The sequence below is a fragment of the Ovis aries genome, chromosome 17 (assembly GCF_016772045.2).
Source record: "Ovis aries strain OAR_USU_Benz2616 breed Rambouillet chromosome 17, ARS-UI_Ramb_v3.0, whole genome shotgun sequence".
NCBI classification, from domain to species: Eukaryota; Metazoa; Chordata; class Mammalia; order Artiodactyla; family Bovidae; genus Ovis; species Ovis aries.
Window position 1 is genome coordinate 46718430 of NC_056070.1, and position 22903 is coordinate 46741332.

At 51.6% G+C, this 22903-nt stretch overlaps 1 protein-coding gene across 13 annotated transcripts in view; it reads left to right on the forward strand.

Annotated features, from left to right (window-relative positions):
• Positions 1-22903, forward strand: part of RIMBP2 (RIMS binding protein 2) — a 305822-nt gene that overhangs the window by 257840 nt on the left and 25079 nt on the right. For 4 of the 13 annotated variants that reach the window (XM_042234493.1, XM_042234494.1, XM_042234497.2 and 1 more), the window contains 8 exons: positions 1848-2660; positions 7520-7671; positions 8642-9103; positions 10098-10241; positions 13254-13412; positions 16260-16967; positions 18488-18605; positions 22113-22178. In XM_042234493.1, the coding sequence (XP_042090427.1) occupies positions 1848-2660; positions 7520-7671; positions 8642-9103; positions 10098-10241; positions 13254-13412; positions 16260-16967; positions 18488-18605; positions 22113-22178 (2622 nt within the window). The remainder of the gene's footprint in view (positions 1-1847; positions 2661-7519; positions 7672-8641; positions 9104-10097; positions 10242-13253; positions 13413-16259; positions 16968-18487; positions 18606-22112; positions 22179-22903) is intronic. The other 9 variants (XM_060400742.1, XM_060400741.1, XM_042234499.2 and 6 more) reach the window with 3 other exon arrangements.

The window sequence follows — 22903 nt, forward strand, 5'->3', positions numbered from 1 at the left end:
GCTGGAATACTCTAGAATATTTGCACCAGCACGGTGCCTATGTAGACTTTCCGGAGGTTGGATTAAAGGCAGGCGGCAAGGCTCAGTTCTCTGTCCACGTGACAGGGGAGAAGTATCGCCCCTCACTGTGCAGATAGAGGGTCACAGTTCCCAACTTGAGGGGTGGCTGTGAGGATAAATAAGGAAGAAGGTGTGGGGTCTGAAGTGGGGGCCTGGTACATAGGACTTGCCGTCACTCCCATCCCCCGCCTCCTTCTTCCCTTGTGTCGAATGAGGCTGTGTTTTCAGAGCATCCTCAAGGCGAAGATTGACATCTCAAGGCCCACCCACCCCGCCCCCCAGCTGAGGACAGGAGCAGATTCAGACTCTCATTGATTCTGGGAGAATCAGGACCAGTTCAGTGGTCAGCCTCCTTCTCCTGGGCCCATCGCATATCCCCTGCGTTGAGGGAGGGTCTTTTGGGAGCAGAACCCACTGTTCGTTTCATATACTCTGAGCCTCCCAGACCCCGGGACCCCTAGTCAAGCCTTTTCTGCGACAAATCAGGGAAACAAACAGCCCTTGCCTGCTGGTATTGCAAGATTATCCAAACTGTGTCATCTTTGAAGATCTTCAAAACACTTCACAGTTTTCCAGGGCTCTGCTCTCAGCGGGCTCTCATGCCCCATGAATAAAGAGAACACACAGAAATGAGACTATTTCCTGAAACAAAAAAGCGATCCCCGCTGGGATCGCCTGTGGCCGCAAGAGCTAGTTTGGTGGCATTTTTTGGCTACTCAGCCTACGGGTGGCTCTGGCACCAGACAGATCGTCTCTGTTTCCCACCAAATGGACACGTTTGGGGACTTTTGCTAAGATGGACATACTGCTTTGCAAGGAGGGGGAAAGTCACCTTTTAATTGCCATTTGTGTCATCATACAATCAAAACTCAGAGTAAGATGTGTAATAGCCTGCAAACCCACATATTTCACGCACTGTTCATTCTTCTGATAAACACTTACTGAACACCTACTGTGTGCCAGATGTCGCTCTAGGGCTAGCGGGGAACAAAGGTCCCTGTCCTCCCACAATTCGCCCCACCCCCTCCTTCCCCCACTGTGTCTGCAAGTCTGCTCTCTATGTCTGTATCTCTAGTCCTGCCCTGCAGATAGCTCCGTCAGTACCGTTTCCCTCGATTCCACACACATGCGCTAAGGTATTATTTGTTTTTCTCTTTCTGACTTATTTCACGCTGAATGACAGACTCTGGGTCCATCCACATCACTACAAATGACCCAACTTTGTTCCTTTTTATGGCCAAGTGATATTCCATTTTACATTTGTACCACATGCTCTTTACCCATTCATTAGAAGTCGCTGTACAGCACAGGGACCTCAGTTCGATGCTCTGTGATGAGGGGTGGGGTGGGGGGTGAATGGGAGGGAGGGTCAAGAGGGAGGGGATATATGTGTACATATTGTTGATCCGTGTTATTGTACAGCAGAAACTGATACAACATTGTATAGCAATTATACTTCAATTAAAAAAAGAACGGGTCCTTGCCTTCCCGGACCTTCATCCTGATTGGGAGAGGTTTACACAGGGGATGATCGTGGTGTGGTAGGCACTATGGGGGAAAGACAGCATGACTGATGAGGGGGGCAGATGGCAGGTAGTGGGGTACAGACACAGGGTAGGGCGTTCCTGACGAGGTGATGTTGAAGAGGTTCCTGGAAAGAACTGAGGAATCCACCATAACCGCATTGCTTTCATATGGTCCCCTCGAGGGGAGGTGTAGACTCCACAGCAGGATGTTGGGGGCCCCCATGGGATGCTCGAGTGTTAACCCTGTCCCTGGCCCCACAGGGGAGCTTCTGGACGGGCAGCGGGGCCTGGTGCCCTCCAACTTCGTGGATTTCATCCAGGACAATGAGTCTCGACTGGCCAGCACGCTGGGGAACGACCAGGATCAGAACTTCATCAACCACGCGGGCGTCGGCTCGGAAGGGGAGAACATTCTGGACCTCCACTCTCCGACGCTCACGGACTCCAGCCTCGCCGACCACGGAGCAGGGACACTGGATGTGAACATCGATGACATTGGAGAAGACATCGTGCCTTACCCTCGGAAAATCACCCTCATCAAACAACTCGCCAAAAGTGTCATTGTGGGCTGGGAGCCCCCGGCAGTGCCCCCTGGCTGGGGGACTGTGAACAGCTACAACGTGCTGGTGGACGCGGAGACGCGCCTGAGCCTGGCGCTGGGCAGCAGGACCAAGGCCCTGGTGGAGAAGCTGAACATGGCAGCCTGCACCTACCGCATCTCCGTGCAGTGTGTCACCAGCCGGGGCAGCTCAGACGAGCTGCGGTGCACGCTGCTGGTGGGCAAGGATGTGGTGGTGGCTCCCTCCCACCTGCGCGTGGACAACATCACCCAGATCTCTGCCCAGCTGTCCTGGCTGCCCACCAACAGCAACTACAGCCATGTCATCTTCCTCAACGAGCAGGAGTTGGATGTCGTCAGGGCCGCCAGGTACAAGTACCAGTTCTGCAACCTCAGGCCCAACATGGCTTACAAGGTGAAGGTCCTGGCCAAGCCCCATCAGATGCCTTGGCAGCTGCCCCTGGAGCAGAGGGAAAGGAAGGAGGCCTTCGTGGAGTTCTCCACGCTGCCTGCAGGTGAGCCATCTTTCTGGGAGGGGGCCCCTCAAAGGAGGGGACACCAGGATGTCACCCTGTGCAAGTGGAGGGACGGGAGTGGGGAGCAGGAGGGGAGCTGCAGACAGCCAGTACTGTCCTGGAGCAGCCTTGAATCAGCTGGGAAGCATGAAATACACGCATGGGCCATGTATGTGTGTGTGAGACAGAGAGAGATGGAGGGAGAGAGAACTCTGATTCTGTTTAGGGGCTGTGTTGTTGGACATATTTGATGCTTGCATCTGTGAGAGACTCACCCTACAGACAGGAAGCAATGGGAGCATCCTAGGGGGCGGGGAGGTCTGTCTTCCTGGGGCCACCAACTCCTGAACATGCTTACTGAGAGGAACAGAGAAAGGGGGTGCCTGGAGCGCTCTCACAATTGTTCTCTCACTCTCATTTTTTTCTTTTCATCTTCGTTTTTTTGAAAAATATTTATTTATGTATGTATTTATTTATGGGCTTCCCAGGTGGTGCTAGTGGTAAAGAATCTGCCTGCCAATGCAGGAGATGTAAGAAATGAGGATTCAATCCCTAGGTCAGGAAAAAACCCCTGGAGAAGGAAATGGCAACCTGCTCCAGGATTCTAACCTGGGAATATCCCATGGACAGAGGAGCCTGGCAGGCTATAGTCCATGGGGCCGCAAAGAGTCAGACATGACTGATCATGGACACACACACACACACACACACACACACACACACACACACACACACACATTATCTATTTGGCTGTGCCATGTCATAGTTGCAGCATGTGGGATCTAGTTCCTGGGCTAGGTATGGAACCTGGCCCCCTGCACTGGCAATCACTGGATCACCAGGGAAGTCCCTCATTTTTTCTTTTGATATATATATGACTGTAGAAGACATGAAGTTCCATTGTGGATACAATTTGGGGTTCTGGACACCTCTGTCTGCTGGGGAAACCCCACCTTCCTCCCTGACTTCCCAGCTGTAACAGGACGGGTGCTCCCCTTTCCAGTCCCCCACCTACTCCCTCCAGGGAAACCATAAACAGATAGGATGAAATGGATGAGCCTGTGGGGTCTTCCCATCATGTGATTTATTCAGATCCTACAGCTGTTAAGGGTCACTTCCATAAAGTTCCATTGTGCTCATCTTGTCTGGGATGCACATATTAGGTTGGCCAGAAAGTTCACTTGGGGTTTTCCATAAAATCTTAATGAACATTTTGGCACACCCAAAAACAGGCAGCCCTTCTGAGCTGGGCCCAGGGTGGGACCCTGAACACTTGGGAAGAGCAGCCTTCCTGGAGCAAAGAAAGTCATGTCTGCAAAAACATTCGAGGGCATTTTGATTTCTCAATGGCCTGTCTTAGTCCTGTGATATTCACAGAATTCCCTCGAAACGTCTGTCTGGATACTTTCCTTGGATTTGTCTTCTGAGATTAATTAATCCAGCTCTGCCCAACTTCAGTTGTCAGGTTGGTTTTTCAAACAATTCAGTGGTTCTCCAGGATCATTTCTACCAGCTGCAGAAAGCCTAACATCTAATGCAAGATGGGCCCTCCATTTTGCAATGGATTTGCTTTTAATTGCATGTTGCTCTCCACTCTTTTTGAAATCCACCATCAACTAGAGTCTGAGCTGTGCATATATGCTCAGTCATTCAGTTGCGTCCAACTCTTTTGTAACACCATAGACTAGCTCACCAGGCTCCTCTGTCCATGGAATTTTCCAAGTAAGAATACTAGGGTGGGTTGCCATGCCCTCCTCCAGGGGATCTTCCCAACCCAGGGACCAAACTAGCATCTCTTGTGTCTCCTGCACTGGCAGGTGGATTCTTGACCACTGCACCACCTGGGAAGCCTAGAGTAATATACTCTACAAACAAGCAAGGTCAGGGGCAGTTGGGACAGACACCGTTTCAAGAAGAAAGTGGGTCTGAGCAGGAACTGATTTATGAAGGGTCCATTCATTCGTCTTATAAGGTGATGTTTGATTGCCTGCCTGTGAGGATGTTAATTGCAGATAGAGCAAGTCCCCTACATTTGAGCCTTCAGGTTGTGCACGTTCAAAGATGTGAATGTGCGTTCAAATGTCCAATCATGTAAGTTAGTCCGGTGTCTGGCACACATTGTCAAATGCGTGTATCCTCTACAGATGGTTGTACTTTTGTGTACTTTACAAGGACTACATACAGGACAGTAGTACAGTGTCTTTATTTCAAGTCCAGGATGTCTGGAACCAAGCTTAAAAGCAGTGGCGACATAGCTGGTACTGCTAAGAAGTGCTAAGTGATAACAGTGGAAACAAAAGTGAGAAAAATTGAAAGTGTGAATTGAGGTGAAAAGATAGCTTGCCCGCCATCTCCTATTGCTGACAATCCTTCAGCTCTACTATCTCCCACCCCTTCTCCCTCCTCCAGTCAGTAACTCTTCTTGTCTGTCCACCTGATACCAGCTGCTATACAGTACTACTATACTATTCAAGGTACTGTACTGTAAGATTAAAATGCTTTCTTTATTTTTTGTGTTTGTTATTTTTATGTATTATTTGTATGAAATGTATTATAAACTTAGTACAGTATAGTACTACATAGCTGACTGCATTAGTTGGGTACCTAGGCTAACTTTGTTGGACTTAAGAACAAACTGGACTTGTGAATGCACGCTCAGAACAGAGCTCGTTTGTATGTAGGGGACTTACTGTGCAGACTGGAGCTATTCATTGATTCCCACCATGACGTCTTATTGTCGGTGCTGGGGGTGAAGAAGCGAGAAACACCAAATCTGGGGACCCCAGGGCCTCCAAGGAGAGGTGAGAAGCACATCCATTAGGACAACCAGGAAAGGCTTCGTGGAGAAGCTCCCTGAGTTGGAGAGATATGAGGATCAAGAGGAAATACTGAGCCCAGGGCAGGATCCTATAGGTCCACACCCAATTCCTGGGTGTCCTAGTTAGCTTGGGCTGATATAACAAAGTACCATAAACTGAGTGGCTTATCAACAACAGACACTTATTTCTTATAGCCCTGGAGGATGGAAGTCCATGATCAAGGCCTGGGCAGACTCAGCGTCTGGTGAACCCACTTACTGGTTCATAGACGGCGTCTCCTCCGCATCCTCTCCTGGTAGATGGCATCTTGTTAATAAGGGCACGGATCCTGTTCATGGGACCTCCAGCCTTGAGACCTAATCACCTCCCACAGCTGCCTTCTGTGAATGCCATATGCATTTGGGGGGACACAAATGTCCAGTCAGTCCATAGCAGACTAGCTCCTTTGCCTGCCCAGAAGGAGGGGAGTTTCAGTCGTGGAAATGACATAGGTGACCGGCATGAGGTGTGTGGTTGGACTAAACGCCACCACGTGACAGACAGCCACTTCTGGGCCAATGGACGGATGGGGTGGAGCTGGCAGGTCACAGATACTCAAGTCTTCCCCACTCACAAAAACCTGGCCCTCCACTGTCATTGCTGTGCCAGGAGAAGCAGGCGTCCAGCAACCCCCCAGACCAGTTTCAGTTCTTGACTACACCCTTAAGAATAATGAGCCGTCGTCACATTGGAGCGGACCATCCAGGTAAGATCTAATTTCTGAACCCAGTTGCTCGGCAGTTCGGAAGCCTCGCATCACAGCACGTTGAGGGTGGAGTCGCATTATAAACTGGAAGGCCAGCCAGGCTTCCAACACATGACAGCTGAGCAGCTTCCCTCGAACCTTAATTTCCTCATTTGCAAATGCGCTGAACTCACAGGACTGTTGTGCGAATCAAGTGATGTCAGGTGTCCAAAGTGAGTAGCAGAATGAGCAGCAAGTAGAAAAGCTTCAGCAAAGAGCCCTTCCTCCCTTATGCAGAAATCCACGGGGCTGCAGCACGGTCTCAGAAGAGGAGGCTCACAGCCTTCTTCCTAGAAGTTGCACATTTCTTTCCAAATATAATGCTATAGTTATAGGACCTTTGGGGCTTCTCAGGTGGCTCAATGCTAAAGAATCCGCCTGCCAATGCAGGAGACAAAGGAGACTCAAGTTCGATCCCTGGGTGGGAAAGATCCGCTGGAAAAGAAAATGGCAACCCACTCCAGTATTCTTACCTGGGAAATTCATGGACTAGGAGCCTGGTGGGCTACAGTCCATGGGGTCACAAAGAGTCAGACACGACTTAGCAATTCAACAACAACAATGACACGGGACTTCTGCACCAGACCTGGAGGCAAGGGAGCTGCCCGAGGGTTGTAGGGCAGACGGGCAGCCCTGCTGTCACCAGGAGCCACTGGGAAGGACCAGTGATGTGACACCTGTCTCCTTGTTGCTTGAAGTAGCCGCTCAGGACTTTCAAAGCGTGCATCTCAACTTGACTTTCAAAGCGAGCATCTCAACTAGTTGGCCGGGTAGTGTGTGTGTGGAGTTGGCATCCTGGTGGCTTCATCAGAGCTGCCTCTCTCCAGCTTCAGGTTCCATCCTCTCTCTCAAGGTGGCGAGATGGGTGCTGTGTGGGCCAGTTTATTGCTCCCAAGTCCGATGGAGAGAGAGAAGGAGGGATGGCGGGAACCGGAGGGAAGAGGGAACAGAGAGAGGTGGTGAGGGTCTCTTGCCTCTGCAAATGCTGGGACCTTGTGGCCGACTGGCCAGGCAAGAGTTGCAGGTTGGCCTGGGGACCGAGCACCAGGAACCGGTTCCAAGAGGACCCTGAGTGCATCTGGGAGCTGCTACTTCCTGGCCCTCTTGCTCCGCTGTCACACTTTGGATTATCCCATTGTCTCCTGGAGGCTGTAATGAAAGATCTCGTTCCCAGGTGCCACTGGCTAGTCAGGCATGGTGGCAGCTTGCCTGCCAAGGGGTCATGTCGTGAAAGCTTCTCTGCCTCTGTCCCCCAGGTCCTCCAGCACCCCCACAAGATGTTGCCGTCCAAGCTGGGGCCACCCCAGCCACCGTCCAGGTCTCCTGGAGGCCACCTGCTCTGACGGCCACTGGGCTATCCAATGGAGCCAATGTCACCGGCTACGGCGTGTATGCAAAAGGGCAGAGGGTGAGTTTTTATCGGGGCGGTGCTCACATCCAGGCCCCCTGGCCACAGCTCACCACTCAGCGAGGGGTGACCCTCCCTCTCTCCTCAAGCCGCAAGACCCACCAGGAGTTACTAAGCATCCCCTACACTGTCACCCCAGACCCAGTTGCAGAACACAGAGAACCTCCATCCTTTTTTACTCCATCCTCTTTCTAGAATGTTCTCTGCCTCCCTCCTGCTCCACTCTGCTGGTAGACCCCTTTCTTGTTCTCCCTTGGGTACCAAAAATTCATTTCTCTTGAGTCCCAGGACATCAGGGCCCCTCAATAGATGATGGGCTTGCAGATTCCACCAGACCTATTCTTGGCGAGATGTAGTCTTGTCCAAACGCCTCGGGAACTCTGCAGGATCCTTAATGGTCACCATCGGGCAGCCCCTGATCTCAGCCCCCATCCCTGTCGGCATATGAAACAGACAGGGCTGCTTTGGGGGGGCGGGGCCTAAGCAAGCTTCTGTCCGTTCCCCACCCTCCCCACCCCGTTTTCCCATACGGCTAGGAGGTGGTGTATCAGATGCACGTGAGTGTCTGAGCTCGTTCCGTGAGAGTGGCTGCTGCAGGCTGAAGGCCCCCTCTCTGATCCCTGCTCCCCTCCCCAGAGGGGGCCACAGACATGTCTCCACCACAGCCGGAAGCCCGTCTGTCGTGGCATCCCTGTGGCATCTTCCTTGAGCCAAGCTTTGAGCCTAGTGCTCTGATTCCTCTGTGGCCCCCACATCTGTTTCTAGGTTGGTTCTAGACGTGGGAGAAAAGCATGTGTTCAGCTGTCCCTCCAAACCGCCAACATCTGGGCGGGAATGGGGGCTCCAGACGAATCTGATTTGTAAGCTGTGCAGCGCTGTCTGAGTTGGATGTTAAGGGAGGCCCGGGAGGCATCTGAGGGGCCTGGGGCGCGGGTAATCCCCCAGCCGAGCCGTCTTTCTCTGTGCGCAGGTCGCTGAGATCATCTCGCCCACAGCAGACGGCACGGCCGTGGAGCTGGTGCGCCTGCGCAGCCTGGAAGCCAAGGGCGTGACCGTGCGGACCCTCTCTGCCCAGGGCGAGTCTGTGGACTCTGCCGTCGCTGCCATTCCCCCCGACCTCCTGGTGCCTCCAACCCCCCACCCGAGAACTGCTCCCACACCGAAGCCATTAGCAAGTGCCGGAGCCCCCGAAACCAAAGATGAGCACGCGGGTCCCCACGCCGCGGTGGACGAGGCCTGGGAACATGGCCGGGCACCCGCCCCAGCCCACGGGCACCTGCTGGAGCCGCCCGGCCTGCAGGGCTCGGGCCCCGGGCGGCGGTCACCCTCGCCCAGTCGCATCCTCCCACAGCCGCAGGGCGCCCCGGTCTCCACCTCCGTCGCCAAGGCCATGGCCCGGGAAGCTGCGCAGAGGGTGGCCGAGAGCAGCAGGGTAAGGCCAGGTGTTTTCATCACTGGTTCAGCTGCCCTCAGAATGCGGTTCATCTCCACAGCCCAGCTGGGATGGAATCTCCCATCCGCACCCCGAGTGTGCGGGGAGAAGTGCCCCAAACACCCAGCCCCCAAGAATGGCTGCCTTGACTTGGGAAGAATAATGCCCTGTTTATCTGACTGCATCTTAGGTCTTATCCTGATGGAATCAGGATCCATTTCATAGATATGGACCTAGAAAACTAGAGAAAATGGTTATCTACCGGCCTGGCTTAGCAAACGGGCCACAACCCACTATCCAAGTGGTCTCTCTCCAGGGATCTGAGAGGTGCCTCCTGGGAGTCGGCTTGGGGACCCATCTTCCTAAACAAGGGTCACCTTCTGGCTCACTCACTTCAGACTTCTAGCTGTGTCTGTGTATACATACACAGACATACATACACACAGAGACACTTATGTACACATATGTATACATACATATGTGTTTCCCTGGTGGCTCAGATAGTGAAGAATCTGCCTGCGGTGTGGGAGACTCAGATTCAATCCCTGGGTTGGGAAGTTCCCGTGGAGAAGGGAGTAATCTTGCCTGGAGAATTCCATGGACAGAGGCTACAGTCCATGGGGTAGCAGAGTCGGACACGACCGAGTGACTAACACAGGAATACATACACATCTACATGTAGAAGTGCAGGCACGTATATATATTTGCCTGCCTGTCACTCAGAACTGCCTGGGTCCTGGGGAGGGGGAGTATTTGGATGACAGGGGGACCACATCCCAGGTGAAATGTGCAATGAGATGGGAAGTCGTGGGAAACGCCCGTGAAGGGATGCAGGCGAGCAGAGGTGGAGCTGAACTAGGCCACGCCCTCCTGCCTCTCTCTTCCTTGGGTGAGTCCGTCTACCAGGGTGCCCAGTTCATCTGCTCCAAGCCGGAGGTCAGGGCCCCATGGTGAGGTGGCCTCTGCCCTGACGCCTCCCCTCTCCTCTCCTAAGTTAGAGAAAAGGAGCGTCTTCCTGGAGAGGAGCGGCGGACAGTATGCAAACTCGGACGAGGAGGACGGCTATGAGTCCCCGGACGTCAAGAGGAGGGGCGCATCTGTGGATGAGTTCCTGAAAGGCTCGGAGCTGGGCAAACCGGTGAGTGCTGCCCACCCCCCTCCCACCATGGGCTCCCGCTGGGAGGGGTTCAGGTCCCGGGTCTGTGAGAAAGATAAAGGAATACAGACCTTTATCTTGTGGGTGACGACAATCGCAGTCAGTTTGGAGAGTCTAGACTGAATGGTGCCTGTGCATTTGTGACCTCACTGGGGGACAATTTCAAAAGTCTGTATGTGAGCCTTTTGCCCTCCCAACTGCCCTGAGGATCCCTTCATGGGCTGATTTTGTGCATCAGCTGAGTCTCCAGCCGACCACTTGGTCTCAATGTAGGCAAAACCTACCATTTGTTTCTTTACGTTTGTTCATCAGGCAGATGTGTGATGTGCATTGGCTAGGTGCTAAGCATCATGGGAGATTCAGAAATGGAAAGGTCCATATCCCATCCTTGGAGGGAGGAAATGTCAGGGCTTCTCCTCCCAGACAAGGCTCACAAGTGACAAATCCATCCAAGATGGGTTCTGTCTCCAACTTCTGATCATGCATATTCTAATGAAAATGTCCTTAAATGGTGTCAAGCCCCAGTCCTGGGCAACAGGGAAGGGTGGGGCCTGGAGAGTCCTCAGATCTTGAGACAGCAGAGAGTGAAGTCCTCTCAGTTGTCAGATCCTCAGTCCCCTCAACACATAGCTCTACAGCAAGGCAGTGTCACTACTTCCATGAGAAGAGGGCCTTGGAATCTCATAGATTTGGGGTCACTTCCTGGCTCTGCCACTGCTAGCAGGCAAGTGACTCAGCTTCTCCAATCATCAGGTTCTTTATCTAAAAGATTAAAATAATTCTATTTGCATTCATGTAAACACAAGAAACAGAATGCCCAACTAATAATGACTCAGGTAACAGACATTTCATTCTCCCATATCACAGGAAGCCTCAAGTAGGAGGCTGCAAAGTTGATTCAGTTGTTCAATTGTGTTCCAGCTCTGTGTTCTTTTTTTTTTTTTTTTAATTGAAGGATAATTGCTTTACAGAATTTTGTTGTTTTCTATCAAACCTCAACATGCTCTGGGTTCTTAACCTTCCATTCTTTTGACCTTTCTCTCATGGTTATGAAGTGAACGCCATAGCTCCAGTCATCACACTCATGCCAGCATCCCAAGAAGGATGGAAAGAAGGAAGGAGGGAGGGGGTTTTCTCCTCAGGCACATCTCTCTTAACTGGTAGAAAAACATTTTCCAGAAGCTCCATCAGACTTCTTATCTCACTGGGTAGACCAGGGTCATGTGCCCACCACCAAGAGAGTTCTACGAATGTCTTATCCATGATAAATCTGGCAAACAATAGACATTTCCATCCTATGAGTTTATTACTAACTCATCATTGGGTTTGAATGAGACCTTGTTCTCTAGAGGAGTTCCTTCCCATTTGCTTTGGGAAGCCCTCATTCAAACCAACCTGATGTTTGTTTATTCATCTAAAACCAATTCACTTTTATGTCTTCTCCAAGGCACTTGATTGAAAGAAATAGGGCTGGAGCAGGTCAAATGATGCTGCACAGACTTCTCAGACTGAGAATATCCAGGCCACCAATCTGAGGGCTCAGCTGGGGTGGGACCCCCGGTGGGACACCCCCTCACTGGGCAGTCACACTGCTTCCCCATGTCTTTATATAGAGGAACAATTGAAACCGTTTTTTACAGTTTTATTTGTTTCATAAATGGGCAGTTCCCCCCCCCAACCCCTATTTTTTGGCTGTGCCACATGGCATATGGGAATCTTAGTTCTCCAACCAGTGTTCAAACCTCTGTCCCCTGCCACGGAATTGCAGCATCTTAACTACTGAACTGATAGGGAAGCCCCTAAGCTGGATGTTTTAAATAAACATGTCACAGGATGCTATTAAATACACTTGTCTTGTCGCCCACCAGGAGAATAAAGAAATCGATCTTCATCAACACTGTCCAGCAGAAACAGAATAGTTTTGTGTGTGTTTCAAAGTCAAAAGTCAAAGTGTTAGTCGTTGAGTGGGGTCCGACTCTTTGAGACCCCACGGACTGTAGCCCGTCAGGGTCCTCTGCCTGTGGCATTCTCCAGGCAGGAATGCTGGAGTGGGTTGCCATTCCCTCCTCCAGGGGATCTTCGCAGCCCAGGAATCGAATCCCAGTCTCCCGCATTGCAGGCAGATTCTTTACTGCCTGAGCCACTGGGGAAGCCCCCTATGCATGTTTGGGGCTCATAAATCGGAGCTCATAAGGTGTGCTCTATGAGCTGCTGGAGCTTCTGAGGGAGGCACTTGCTTTGTGGATGGGAAGGGGCTGCTGAGTTGGACCTGCCCCTCATCCCAAACCCCATCAGGACGGCTGGTGGTTCAATTTACGCATTAGTTAGCAAGCTTACTTTTACTTGCTCTTCTGTTGACCCTTTCCTCTGTACCCAGGCTTTTCGCCACAGCCCCAGTGGCAAGTCTTTTCCAGTGTGGGTGGCCAGACTGGCCACAGAGTGGGCACACCACACAGGGGGTCCCACCCCACCCAGACCAGGCTGTTCACCAACAACCCAGTGTGCACGTGTGTGAATTTCAGACTCCATGTTTTTCTTAAAACTCTTAGACACACTTGTTGGTGCATATGCCCCTGTTTGCCCACTACCCACCACTGTCTACTGCACGACCCTAGATGCAACATACACGCATGTCCCTGAGCCCCGCATTTACAACCTCTCACTTGAGCCTTTGTCCAGCCACTAAGTTGAAGAGGCTGCCGGTACCCGAAAAAGTGACATCTTCCCATGTGTATTCTGTCCTGCCCGGAGCCCAGGAGGGTCTCTGCCTGCCCCCGTCCGGACTTGGAGTAGGAACGCCCGGTCTGGTCCTCTCTCTGCCATCCTGGCTCCCCATGAGCTCGGGGACTGTGATTCCCTCCCCTCTGGAGTGAGCGGTTCTTACCCAGACACACAGACACGTCCCTGAGCTCGAGAGTGGGCAGAGCAGGGGAGGGTGTGGGACTCCGTGTGTTGGAGTCGCCCCTCCATTCACGTCCCCTTCTCCTGCCCCAGCCTCACTGTTGCCATGGAGACGAATACCACACGGAGAGCAGCCGGGGGTCTGACCTCTCGGACATCATGGAGGAGGACGAGGAGGAGCTGTACTCTGAAATGCAGCTGGAGGATGGGGGCAGGAGGCGGCCGAGCGGCACGTCCCACAATGCCCTCAAGGTCAGTGCGGGGGCGCTGCCCCCCTCACCGCCGTCCCCACCATCCCCTATCCCCCTGTTCCTTTGGGGGCCTGTGTAGCTGGCTCCAGAGGGGCCTCGCCTGGCAGGCACAGTCCCCAGATTTGGATGGGCTTCTCTTGCTATTGAATCTGCGCTCGGGGTCTCCCATCCCTCCTCTTGACCAAAAGTCTGGGTGAAGGAGTCTGGGAAAATCCACTGGGCATCCCTGGGTCACCCAGCTCTGTACTAAGAACCCAATCAGAAAGAATAGAATGGAGAAGCTTCCACCCCCAGCCCCAAACGCCTGGCTGTGTGTCCATCTGCAGAGCAGCAGGCACTAGGAGGGGAGGAGCCTGTCTCTGAGTCAGACTGGAGATGGGCAGCTGGGGAGTCGGGAAGAGATTCTTTAGTGGAATCTACCGAGGTGGACCCTGCTGGATGGCTGGAGAGCCAGGGAGAGGGGACCTCAGAGGAGGTCGGAGGAGGGTCAGTCGACCTCCTGGGGTCCACACACAGACCCCTTCTCAGACACCTCCCACCAGGGATCCCGAGATCTTCTGCCTCTGCTTCTGATGTGGCCTTCGGCGAGTGGTTTGATGGGGGTCACCTTGATGGAGATTGAGCTCGAGGCCCCCGTAGACCCCATCCCTGGGGTGCGCCCCCTTCCTTGTCTGGAGAGTTCCAGCTGGGCTTCTGTTCACTCAGCACAAGCTGGTCACTCTGAGCACCAGACTCTCCACCAGGCTGGGAGTGGGGGGTGAGAACAGACGTGGCCCCCGAACTCCAGCAGCTGCAGGCCTAGCCAGAGAGACAGGTTGGGCCTTTGTGGGGGTTTTCAAATGAAAAGGGCCTTGGAGAGGGAAGTCCCACCAGGGGATACAATGCCTGAGCCCATCCTTTCTCTGGGGAACACAGAGCCACGCAGTTTGAATGGTGGACAGAAAGCAACATCCAAATCTGGCTGCCAACTCAGTGCCCACTTGCATAGAGCAGACTGACTTATGTTCTCCCAGCAAAGGCGCCCGGCAGGGCCTTGGAGACACTGTCACCAAAGAACATGCCAGATCCCTATGCAAACCCCGCATGGCTGCAGCCCCTGCTACCTCCACTGGCTGACCCCCTCGCTCCTCCCCTGAGCCAATGTCCAGCAGGATTCACAGTGACCTTTCTTGGCGGAGGAAGGCCCCAAGCTGCCCGTGGTCCAGCCTGACCGCCCCCGCCTCCCCACACTTCTCTATCACTGGGCGTTGTGAGGAGGCAGGTGTCTGCCCCCGCCCCCCACCGCCCCCGGCAGCTTCCCCACTTCTCCTTTTGGAGGAAGCTTCTGGGATGCTCCTTCCTGCCAATTGTTAGCAAAGAAACCGAAGGTCACCTTGTCTTTCCCAGGGAAAAGGGCTAGTTCATAAAATCACCTACGTCCTTCCCCCGCCAGCCCGGCTCTCCTTAGAGCAGCCGCAGGGACAATAGGACCTTCAGGCAGCGGGGCTGAGGCTCACTTCACTTCATCCACAGGGTTCTGACTTTTTTTTTTAAGTCAGGAGACTTTACAGGCCGATCTGGGCCGTCCGGGCTCACCTCCCCTTGCAGGAGTCCCACGAACCCCCGTGCATCCCCGCCCGGCTTCCGGGGCTGGATCCCTGCTTCCTCACTGCCCTTCACCCCAGTGTTCCCAAACCTCAGGGTCTTAATAGCAAACGATCAAAGCGTGCGCCATGCTCCTCGTTTGGCTCTCTCGTGGGCTTTAAGCCTGCTAAAGACGCTGCGCTGGGTAAACCCACCATGTCCCCTTGTGCCTGGGACACACCGCAAGGCGGTAGGGGGATGAGGGCAGGGCAGCAAATTCTGATATTCCTCCGCAACTCAACTCTAATGCGCATGCCCGGAGGCCCATGGAAGGAAAGGTGGGCGCAAGGCTTCCTGCAGTCAGTGAGGTGTTCCGGGAGGTATGCCCAGTGGGCTGGCCCAGCTGGAGCAGAGGATGGGCCTGCCGGCCATTCCTGGAGAGAGAACCATATGCCAGGACAGGGAGCGTGGGGTGTCCACCCTAGGCGTCCGTCTGGGTGGGCCTGAGCCCCTGCTGCTCATACTGCTGGGGACTCGGCTCCTCTCTCCCAGCCTTGAGGTCTGGGGTCTGGAGGAGAGACTGACAGGCCCCCAAGCCTTTGCAGACACAGGCCAAGCAAGTGACTTTGGGTCGCTGAGTGCCAAGGTCCCCCGGGTTTCACACCCTTCCACTTGAGCCGGGAGAGAGGCATAAGTAAGAGAGCACGGACAGGTTTCACAGGATGCTGAGTGCTTTCAGGGACAAGCAGAGTGGAGCGGCGTGGCCGGGGGGCGGCGGCGGGGAGGGCCCTGTGTTGCGAATGGTCTCCACTCACCGGCATCCCCGGGCAGCTGCCTTGGGAGTTTCTCAGGGTGCAGCCAGCGGCCAGTGAACTCGGATGTCCCCGACCTCTGGGCACAGCCATGTCACAGACCCTAGCGCCTCGGTCAGTGCGAAGCCTCCTGCCTTCGTCCTCCCCACACCCGCGGCCCAGCGGCCTCTCTTTCCTTGGTTTGGCTGCATGGCTAGTCCTGACGGCGTCGGGACGCTCTGCGTGCGCTCGGCCCCCCGGCTCCGGCCGCATCCATCTAACCCATTCTGTTTTCATTCCAGAGCCCCGGCCAGAGCATGCCATCTGCCCCCACCCCCCACCCCCTGCCCCACCACGAGTACAAGCATGCTCTCTGTCCCTCATGGCCTCGGAGACTAATTCTCTCTGTATTTTCTTTCCTTCCCTCTGCCCCCCTTCATATGCAATCATACACTGGCTCCCGGCACCTGTGCTAACACTCCCCGCCCCTTAAGGAGTGCTCTAAGAATAGGGCCACTGAACGTGCTTTCTCGGAGTTGCCCGAGTATCCCCAACAGACCCACCACAGTAAGAGACTTTTCAGTATCCCCGAAGTAGCCGAGGAGGACGGAGAGCCTTGTGAGTTCCTGCACAAGCAGGGCTTAGGGTCCTCCTCCAGGGTCAGGACCGGGCTGGCCAGAGAGCCCAGGCCCTCCAGGCCCTGCCGGGGGCACGAGGCCCTCCACAGCTCCTGGTACCCCGCGAAACCCAGGGGCCCCCAGGCCGAGGACTTCATATTCGAAGACAGAGGCTGTCGATTCAGCCGCTCGGCCACCAGGAGCCCGGACAGTGGCCTGGACTGCGGCAGTGAAGAGGAGGAGATGCGATTTAGTTTCCGAAGCCCCACTGCCCAGTGCAGCCCCGGCCCCGGGCACTGTCCTTGTAGGAGGAGCCTGAGGCCCCTGCTGGCCCGGCGCCGGACGCTGACCCGGCAGAGCAGCATCGAAGAGGATTTTGGGGAGCCAGTGGAGCCCGGCGACGTCGTCAGGAGCGATGAGTCCCACCCGAGCCCAGAGAGGTCCACCCCCAGCAAGTACGGCTGGGATGAGCCCACGGGCCGCGAGGATTTCCGAGATGCCTGGAAGAAAAGCATAAAAATGCCCGACAGTAGGGCCATTGCCCGACAGGCCCAGCCTCCTCCCCGGGTTGCAGATGGCCCTTTGGTGTGTGAAGTAAACCTCCTGCTCACATCCGCTTGCCAAACCAATCCGTTTTCATTCTTTCACTTTCTTTCTTTCTTTTGGTGTCCGTCCGGGGCACTATCTCTGCTGGCTCTCTCGTTTTTACATGCATTTTTGATTTATGAAGCTTCCCAATCTTTTCACATGCTGATGATTTCTTTACTTTGCTTTAGAATAATGATCCCTTCCCCACCTCCAAATCAGTGATGATTATGGCTGCTTTAATTAAAGGACAACTGAATCTAAATTTTAATTAAGGGTTAGCTGAACTCTGATTCTCCCAGTTTGGCAACACGTACTTTTCAAAATGAGTCGTGGGGATGTATTTATGACTGACTGGTATTACTTACTAGAGTTTTTCTCTGGTGGTGGTTTTGGTTTTGGGTTGTGGTTGGTTTTCCAGTTCATCCATAACTGGAAAAAAAAAATGGAGAACAATTCTTAAAGAGATCCACCTTTGCATTTGTTTCCAAAGGTTACCCCCCACCCCATCGTTTCTTTCCTGAGAGCAGTTTTCTGAATGAATTTTCCATCATCAGCTCTAGACACATCCCCGGGCCTTGTCTTCCAGGCTTGTGAGTGCTTTTCAAGAGTAGGGATTCCTTCAAGGCTTCATTCATCTCTATATTGTGTCCTCTTTTCAGAACATTTGCTCCTGTCATGCTGAACTTTTCCATGAAAACACAGGTGAGACATCCCAGGGCGCCAGGCCTTGGGCTTGAGCCGGTGCAGTTTGTGACACGTCCACTAGAGGGCGCCGACCCACAGCTTACCGACTCACCAGCAACTGCAGCCCACTTCCTGTTCAAACTCATTTCTGAGGCTTCCAGCCCTGATCCATTCCGTGTCCCTGAAAACTTCTTAAGTCACCAGTGAGCTGGAGGTTTTGCTTTGATTCTCGCATAGGATGCGAGCCTTTAGTACAAATCAGAGGCAAAACTTATCCATAAAGGAAAATAGTTCGGGTTAGCCCTGAAATGTGAAGGTTTGGAAGTCTTTGGATTAGCGTTCAAGAGGGCGCCACGAGTTTCAGAGCTGATAATGCACAGAAACTTCTGTCTTTGAGCTTTCAGTAACCTCGCACACAACTTTGCCCAAGCAGGACATTTGGGAAATGCAGTTTTTCCCACGTTTGTGATCACTGGAGGAGGGCAGACTGTGCTGAGACTAGAAAAGAGTTACCAAAGGCATGACGAGTCTTATCTAAGCCACTCTCACTGTGGCTCAAAATATTTGGCTTCAGCGGCAGTTCCAGCAACAAAAAGATGCCTCCCGAGGGGTTCTCTCGCCCCCGCCTGGAAAAGCAAGTGTGCTGTAGAAGACGGGGTGCCTGGGGTGAGCACTCTTTTTCTCTTCCAGGTTATTCAGCTAACCTTTCAGTTAAAAGCTAAGTTTAGTTGCCTTTAGAGCTTCTGCTTCTAAGTTGAATTGATTTGGCTGACTTAATTCTTTTCTTCCCACGGCTGACAAGACTGATGACCGTGTCATTGTTTTGTCTTTAGATTTTAGGAAACCCGGTGACCGCAGGACGGGCTGATCGGGCGGATCACGTGGGCCGGAGGTTTTCCCACGGCAGTGCTGGTTCCCACAGGTCCCGGCCAATGATGGTCCATGCTGCGGGTTAGTGAACCGGATGGAGGCCTCCATCTTTCTTTTAACCACAGAGCACATGGCTCAATCTAAACATTTAAAAAATTATTAGGAATAGCATTTTCAACTAAATACGGAAGACTCTTGGTTATTTATGGCGAAAGAAGGCAGAAATAGAACCAAATAAATGGAACCTAAATTTAAGTATTCTCAAAATATATTGACCTTTGAGGTCAATCTTCTCCCTACCTTTTTTTTTTTTTTTTTTTTTGAACTGCAAAGGGTGCCATCCTAAGCATGGAAGAGGTGATAATGGGCCATCTCCCCACCTAGTTCATGCTCTCCTGAAATGCTCGTGGTCAGAGCAGCAGACAGGGATGGGTGACTGAACTCCAAACGAGCCCCCAGCCAGTGGAGAGTTATCTGTATGCATGAAACACTTGGGCAACTGGGGTTGAAAGTTATGAAAAAACAGCAGGAGGCCTGAATGTGTGCCCTGAACTGTGTGTTGACCCTGTCCATCTGGCCACCTCCCCGTGCATGAGTCATCCTCCGGCATCCAATTCCATTCTCTTAATTACTTTTTGGAATTCAGCCAGCCGTGCTGAAAGCTGTCATTGTAGTCATTCTCATCAATCCACTAAGAGGGGGAGCGTGGCTGAAGGTCAGATGGGAACCTTTCTATTACTGGAATGAACCCCGGCATAACAGTTCCAAAAAGTATTCTGCACAAGATAATGGAATCTGGTAATCAGCACAAATAAACTAGCTTTTTGTGACAACACACACACACACAAATGAAACAAACCAAGAGACCCATTCATGGAACAGAAGTAGATGAGAGAAAAACATTGATCTGGTGAGACAGGGCTCAAGGAAACAACTCTTGGACAGTCCAGACACCTGGAAACACAGCCCCAATCCGTTTAAATAGCTAAAGTTTAAGAGACAATTGGGCTTTGTTCACATCAGCCAAAAATAATTAAAAACTTTATGAACCAATACAGATCCCCTGAAGTTTTCTCCTCTTTCTAGATGTTTCTTTCCCGTAGAACCCAAACAATAGGGTAAAAAAGTTTCTTTTTCCATCTTTACAGTTTTTAGAATGCTTTTATTTTTATCAGTGAAAAATTGTATAGAATGTTAAAGGACCTTTAAAACAACAGACTGTTTTCAGTTAGGCTAAAAAGTAATAAAATAAGCTGAAAAATCAGTTGGAAAACACTGGTTCACATATTACAGACCCACTAGCAGAATTCTGTATATACTGTACGGTGCTTAGTCACTCAGTGACTCTTCATGACCCCATAGACTGTAGCCCACCAGGCTCCTCTGTCTATGGGGATTCTCCAGGCAAGAACACCAGAGCGGGTTGCCATGCCCTCCTCCAGGGGATCTTCCCAACCCAGGGACTGAACCCAGGTCTCCCGCATTGCAGTCGGATTCTTTAGTATCTGAGCCACCAGGGAAGCCCTTGTGTATATTAAGCCTACATTATTTTTGAGTGTTGCAAACTAGTGCTACATCACTCAGATCTTCATTTAATTTGTGTATGATTGCCCCTGTAACAATTACTGAGGTTAAGTAGGATCTCCTGGCTTGCAAAATAAATGACTTGTAAATAAGAGCCCTGAGAAAGGAGGTAAGGACCAGTTCAAGACCGTTCTTGCTGTTGAATTTGGTTCCTAAGTGCTCATTCGATTGTGACTTTAATGAGTGAATGTTCATTACGTGAACCGCCACTGTTTCTGTGGTTGAAGTTTAATGGCTTGGCACCGAGAAGGGGTGTCCTCTGGAGGAGGCCTCCTGGGTCTCCCACTCCAGTCTCCTAGGACAGAGAAGAAAAGTCTACAGGGCTGAAAATTATGGTGCTACAAATTGCCAAGTGGGCAAGGAAGTAAAGGAAAACATAAGTGGACCCACAGTCTCCCCATCAGAGTCTTGGACAATCCTTCAGGTGGATTTGTCTTAAGGGAAAGAATGCAGAAGGCTGCACATGTCTTAATTTTAGTGAGACACTAGCTAAGTTAGTAGAGGGCTTCCCTGGCAGCTTCCCTGATAAAGAATCTGCCTGCAATGCAGGAGACACTGGGTTAGGAAGATTCCCCTGGAGAAGGGATAGGCTACCCACTCCAGTATTCTTGGGCTTCTCTGGTGGCTCAGATGGTAAAGAATGTGCCTGCAATGCGGGAGACCTGGGTTTGATCCCTGGGTTTGGAAGATCCCCTGGAGAAGGGAACAGCTACCCACTCCAGTTTTCTGGCCTAGAGAATTCCAACTCAAAGAGTTGGACGTGACTGATTGACTTTCACTTCACTTCAAGTTAGAAAGAGAGTAATGCTGTGGTAACACCTTCACAAAGAAAAAAAAAAAAAAAGCCTCAATAATAGAACCCAAAAAAGTGTTAAATAAATCCATGATAGAATTTCTTTCATTGTACCTGATCTCTTAGCATGGAGCAAGGCAAGAAAGCATAATTATTATCAATCACTTTATATGTTCATATACACATATTCACAGACCAAAGAACCTATTATATTTTCAAAAGACAAAAGTGACTCAGAGACGAGGAGAATCATGCCCCAAACTCTAGGAAGTGAATGGTCAGTGACGTGTGAATAGGCTGTTTTCCTCTAGTCTCTGTTTATTTAGTTATATTTTTCTTGTGCCAATATCAGTAATTAATACTTTAGAAATCTGCCAACTCCAAAAATATCCTTTTCTTTTCTGGAGAAACTCAAGTCTATAGACTGTATACTTCCTACATATATTTTTTAATAAGCAATGCCTTCACAGCTAAAATATACTATACTTTAAATATACTCTGGATTTCCTCAATTAAGAAAACAATGCCCCCTCTGATTTAAAAAGATAAAAATTATGTAGTTCCATATCTAGTAAATTCTAAGTCATATAATTAACATAACGAAGGCCTCATAACCTTAATCAATGACCCCAAACAAGGATTTCATTGGGTTTGGTTTCTCCTGTGTAATTTCTGGTCTTTGCGTTTATCTAGTTATTTACCTGACAGATGAAAAGGCCCAAGGGTGTACCCATCTGAAAAAGAAATACCACACCCTAGAGCATTCTGCTGTTACTGGTCGACTGTGAAAATCTCCATTTCCCTCCCATTTTCCAGGCTATTTTGGCCACTGAGCTTACATAGCAAGGAAATGCAACACATTTTCTCTATATCCTGATGGGAAGAGTTGAAATGACTTAACTAAATAAATAAAACTTGATTCTCTAGAAAGGAGACTCGTCTCCCTGGGTTTCCCTGTAAGGAGAAGAGGAGCAGCTGTGAGGTATGTTTCATAGGCAACCCACTTTTTCTCTGTAGAAATTGCAATGGAGAGGAGCAGTGGAGGCGGGTGGCCTCAGGCAGTGAGGGAAGTAGTTCACTTCTAGAAGACAGTGCTTATTCTGGCAGTACAGGTGGATTCGGGAGCCAACAGGGGCAAGTCAGGATCCTCAGCTTTGCACGTGGTATGCAGACCCTTCCTCCTTCCTGACAAACACCCCCTCCTACCCCAGGCCAGGATATTCCACAGCAGGGCAGAGGGAGGAGCATCCACGCCCAGGTCAGACCAGCAGCTGGAGGTAAGTTCTTCCTTGAGTCTAGCCTGCCCCCAAGAAAAGGAAGGGCCTCCCAGTCACCCACTCTAAACCCTGTGAAGCTGGGTTTGTGTGGACACACTCCATGGAGGCCACAGTTCTCTTCCCATGAGGTCTGATTCCATAAAGTATCTAACGCACCTTCTCTGGAGGAAACACAGTGACGGCATACCCACACTTCCACTCATATACACCAACTCCAAGTGCTTCAACCACTTCCTCCCATCCCGGCTCCTCCCTGCAAACCAGAGAGAGATCCTGTAATGCTGTGGGTGACTGCCTGCTGTTTTCACTGAGCATGGTGCCAGCCTGAGCTCCTGTTGCTGGTCTCCATGCCTAATGCCTCCCAACTCCTGAGAGCATGTGAATTGTAGGAGTAACTCAAAGGTCTTCCAGAGTGATAGTGACCTACCAGTCCTCACCTTGTGAACTTGCCTGTACATTCCAACTGCACGAGCACCACATCAACTTAGTCAAGGAAGCCCTGGGAGCCCTCTGGGTGGGTGCAGCCAAAGCTGTAGCCACAGTGCTCCTTCAGTGACTTTTCCCTCCGCTGAAACAGCACCCACTGGGTCACACTGCTGTTTTGTTAAGTTCCTTCTGCGAAACTCCCAAGGTTACCCAGCTGAATTGAAAACATCCTTTTCATGCTGCTAATGGTTTTCTCTACCATCAGCCATGAGCGTGAAAGAAACACTGCATCACTACAC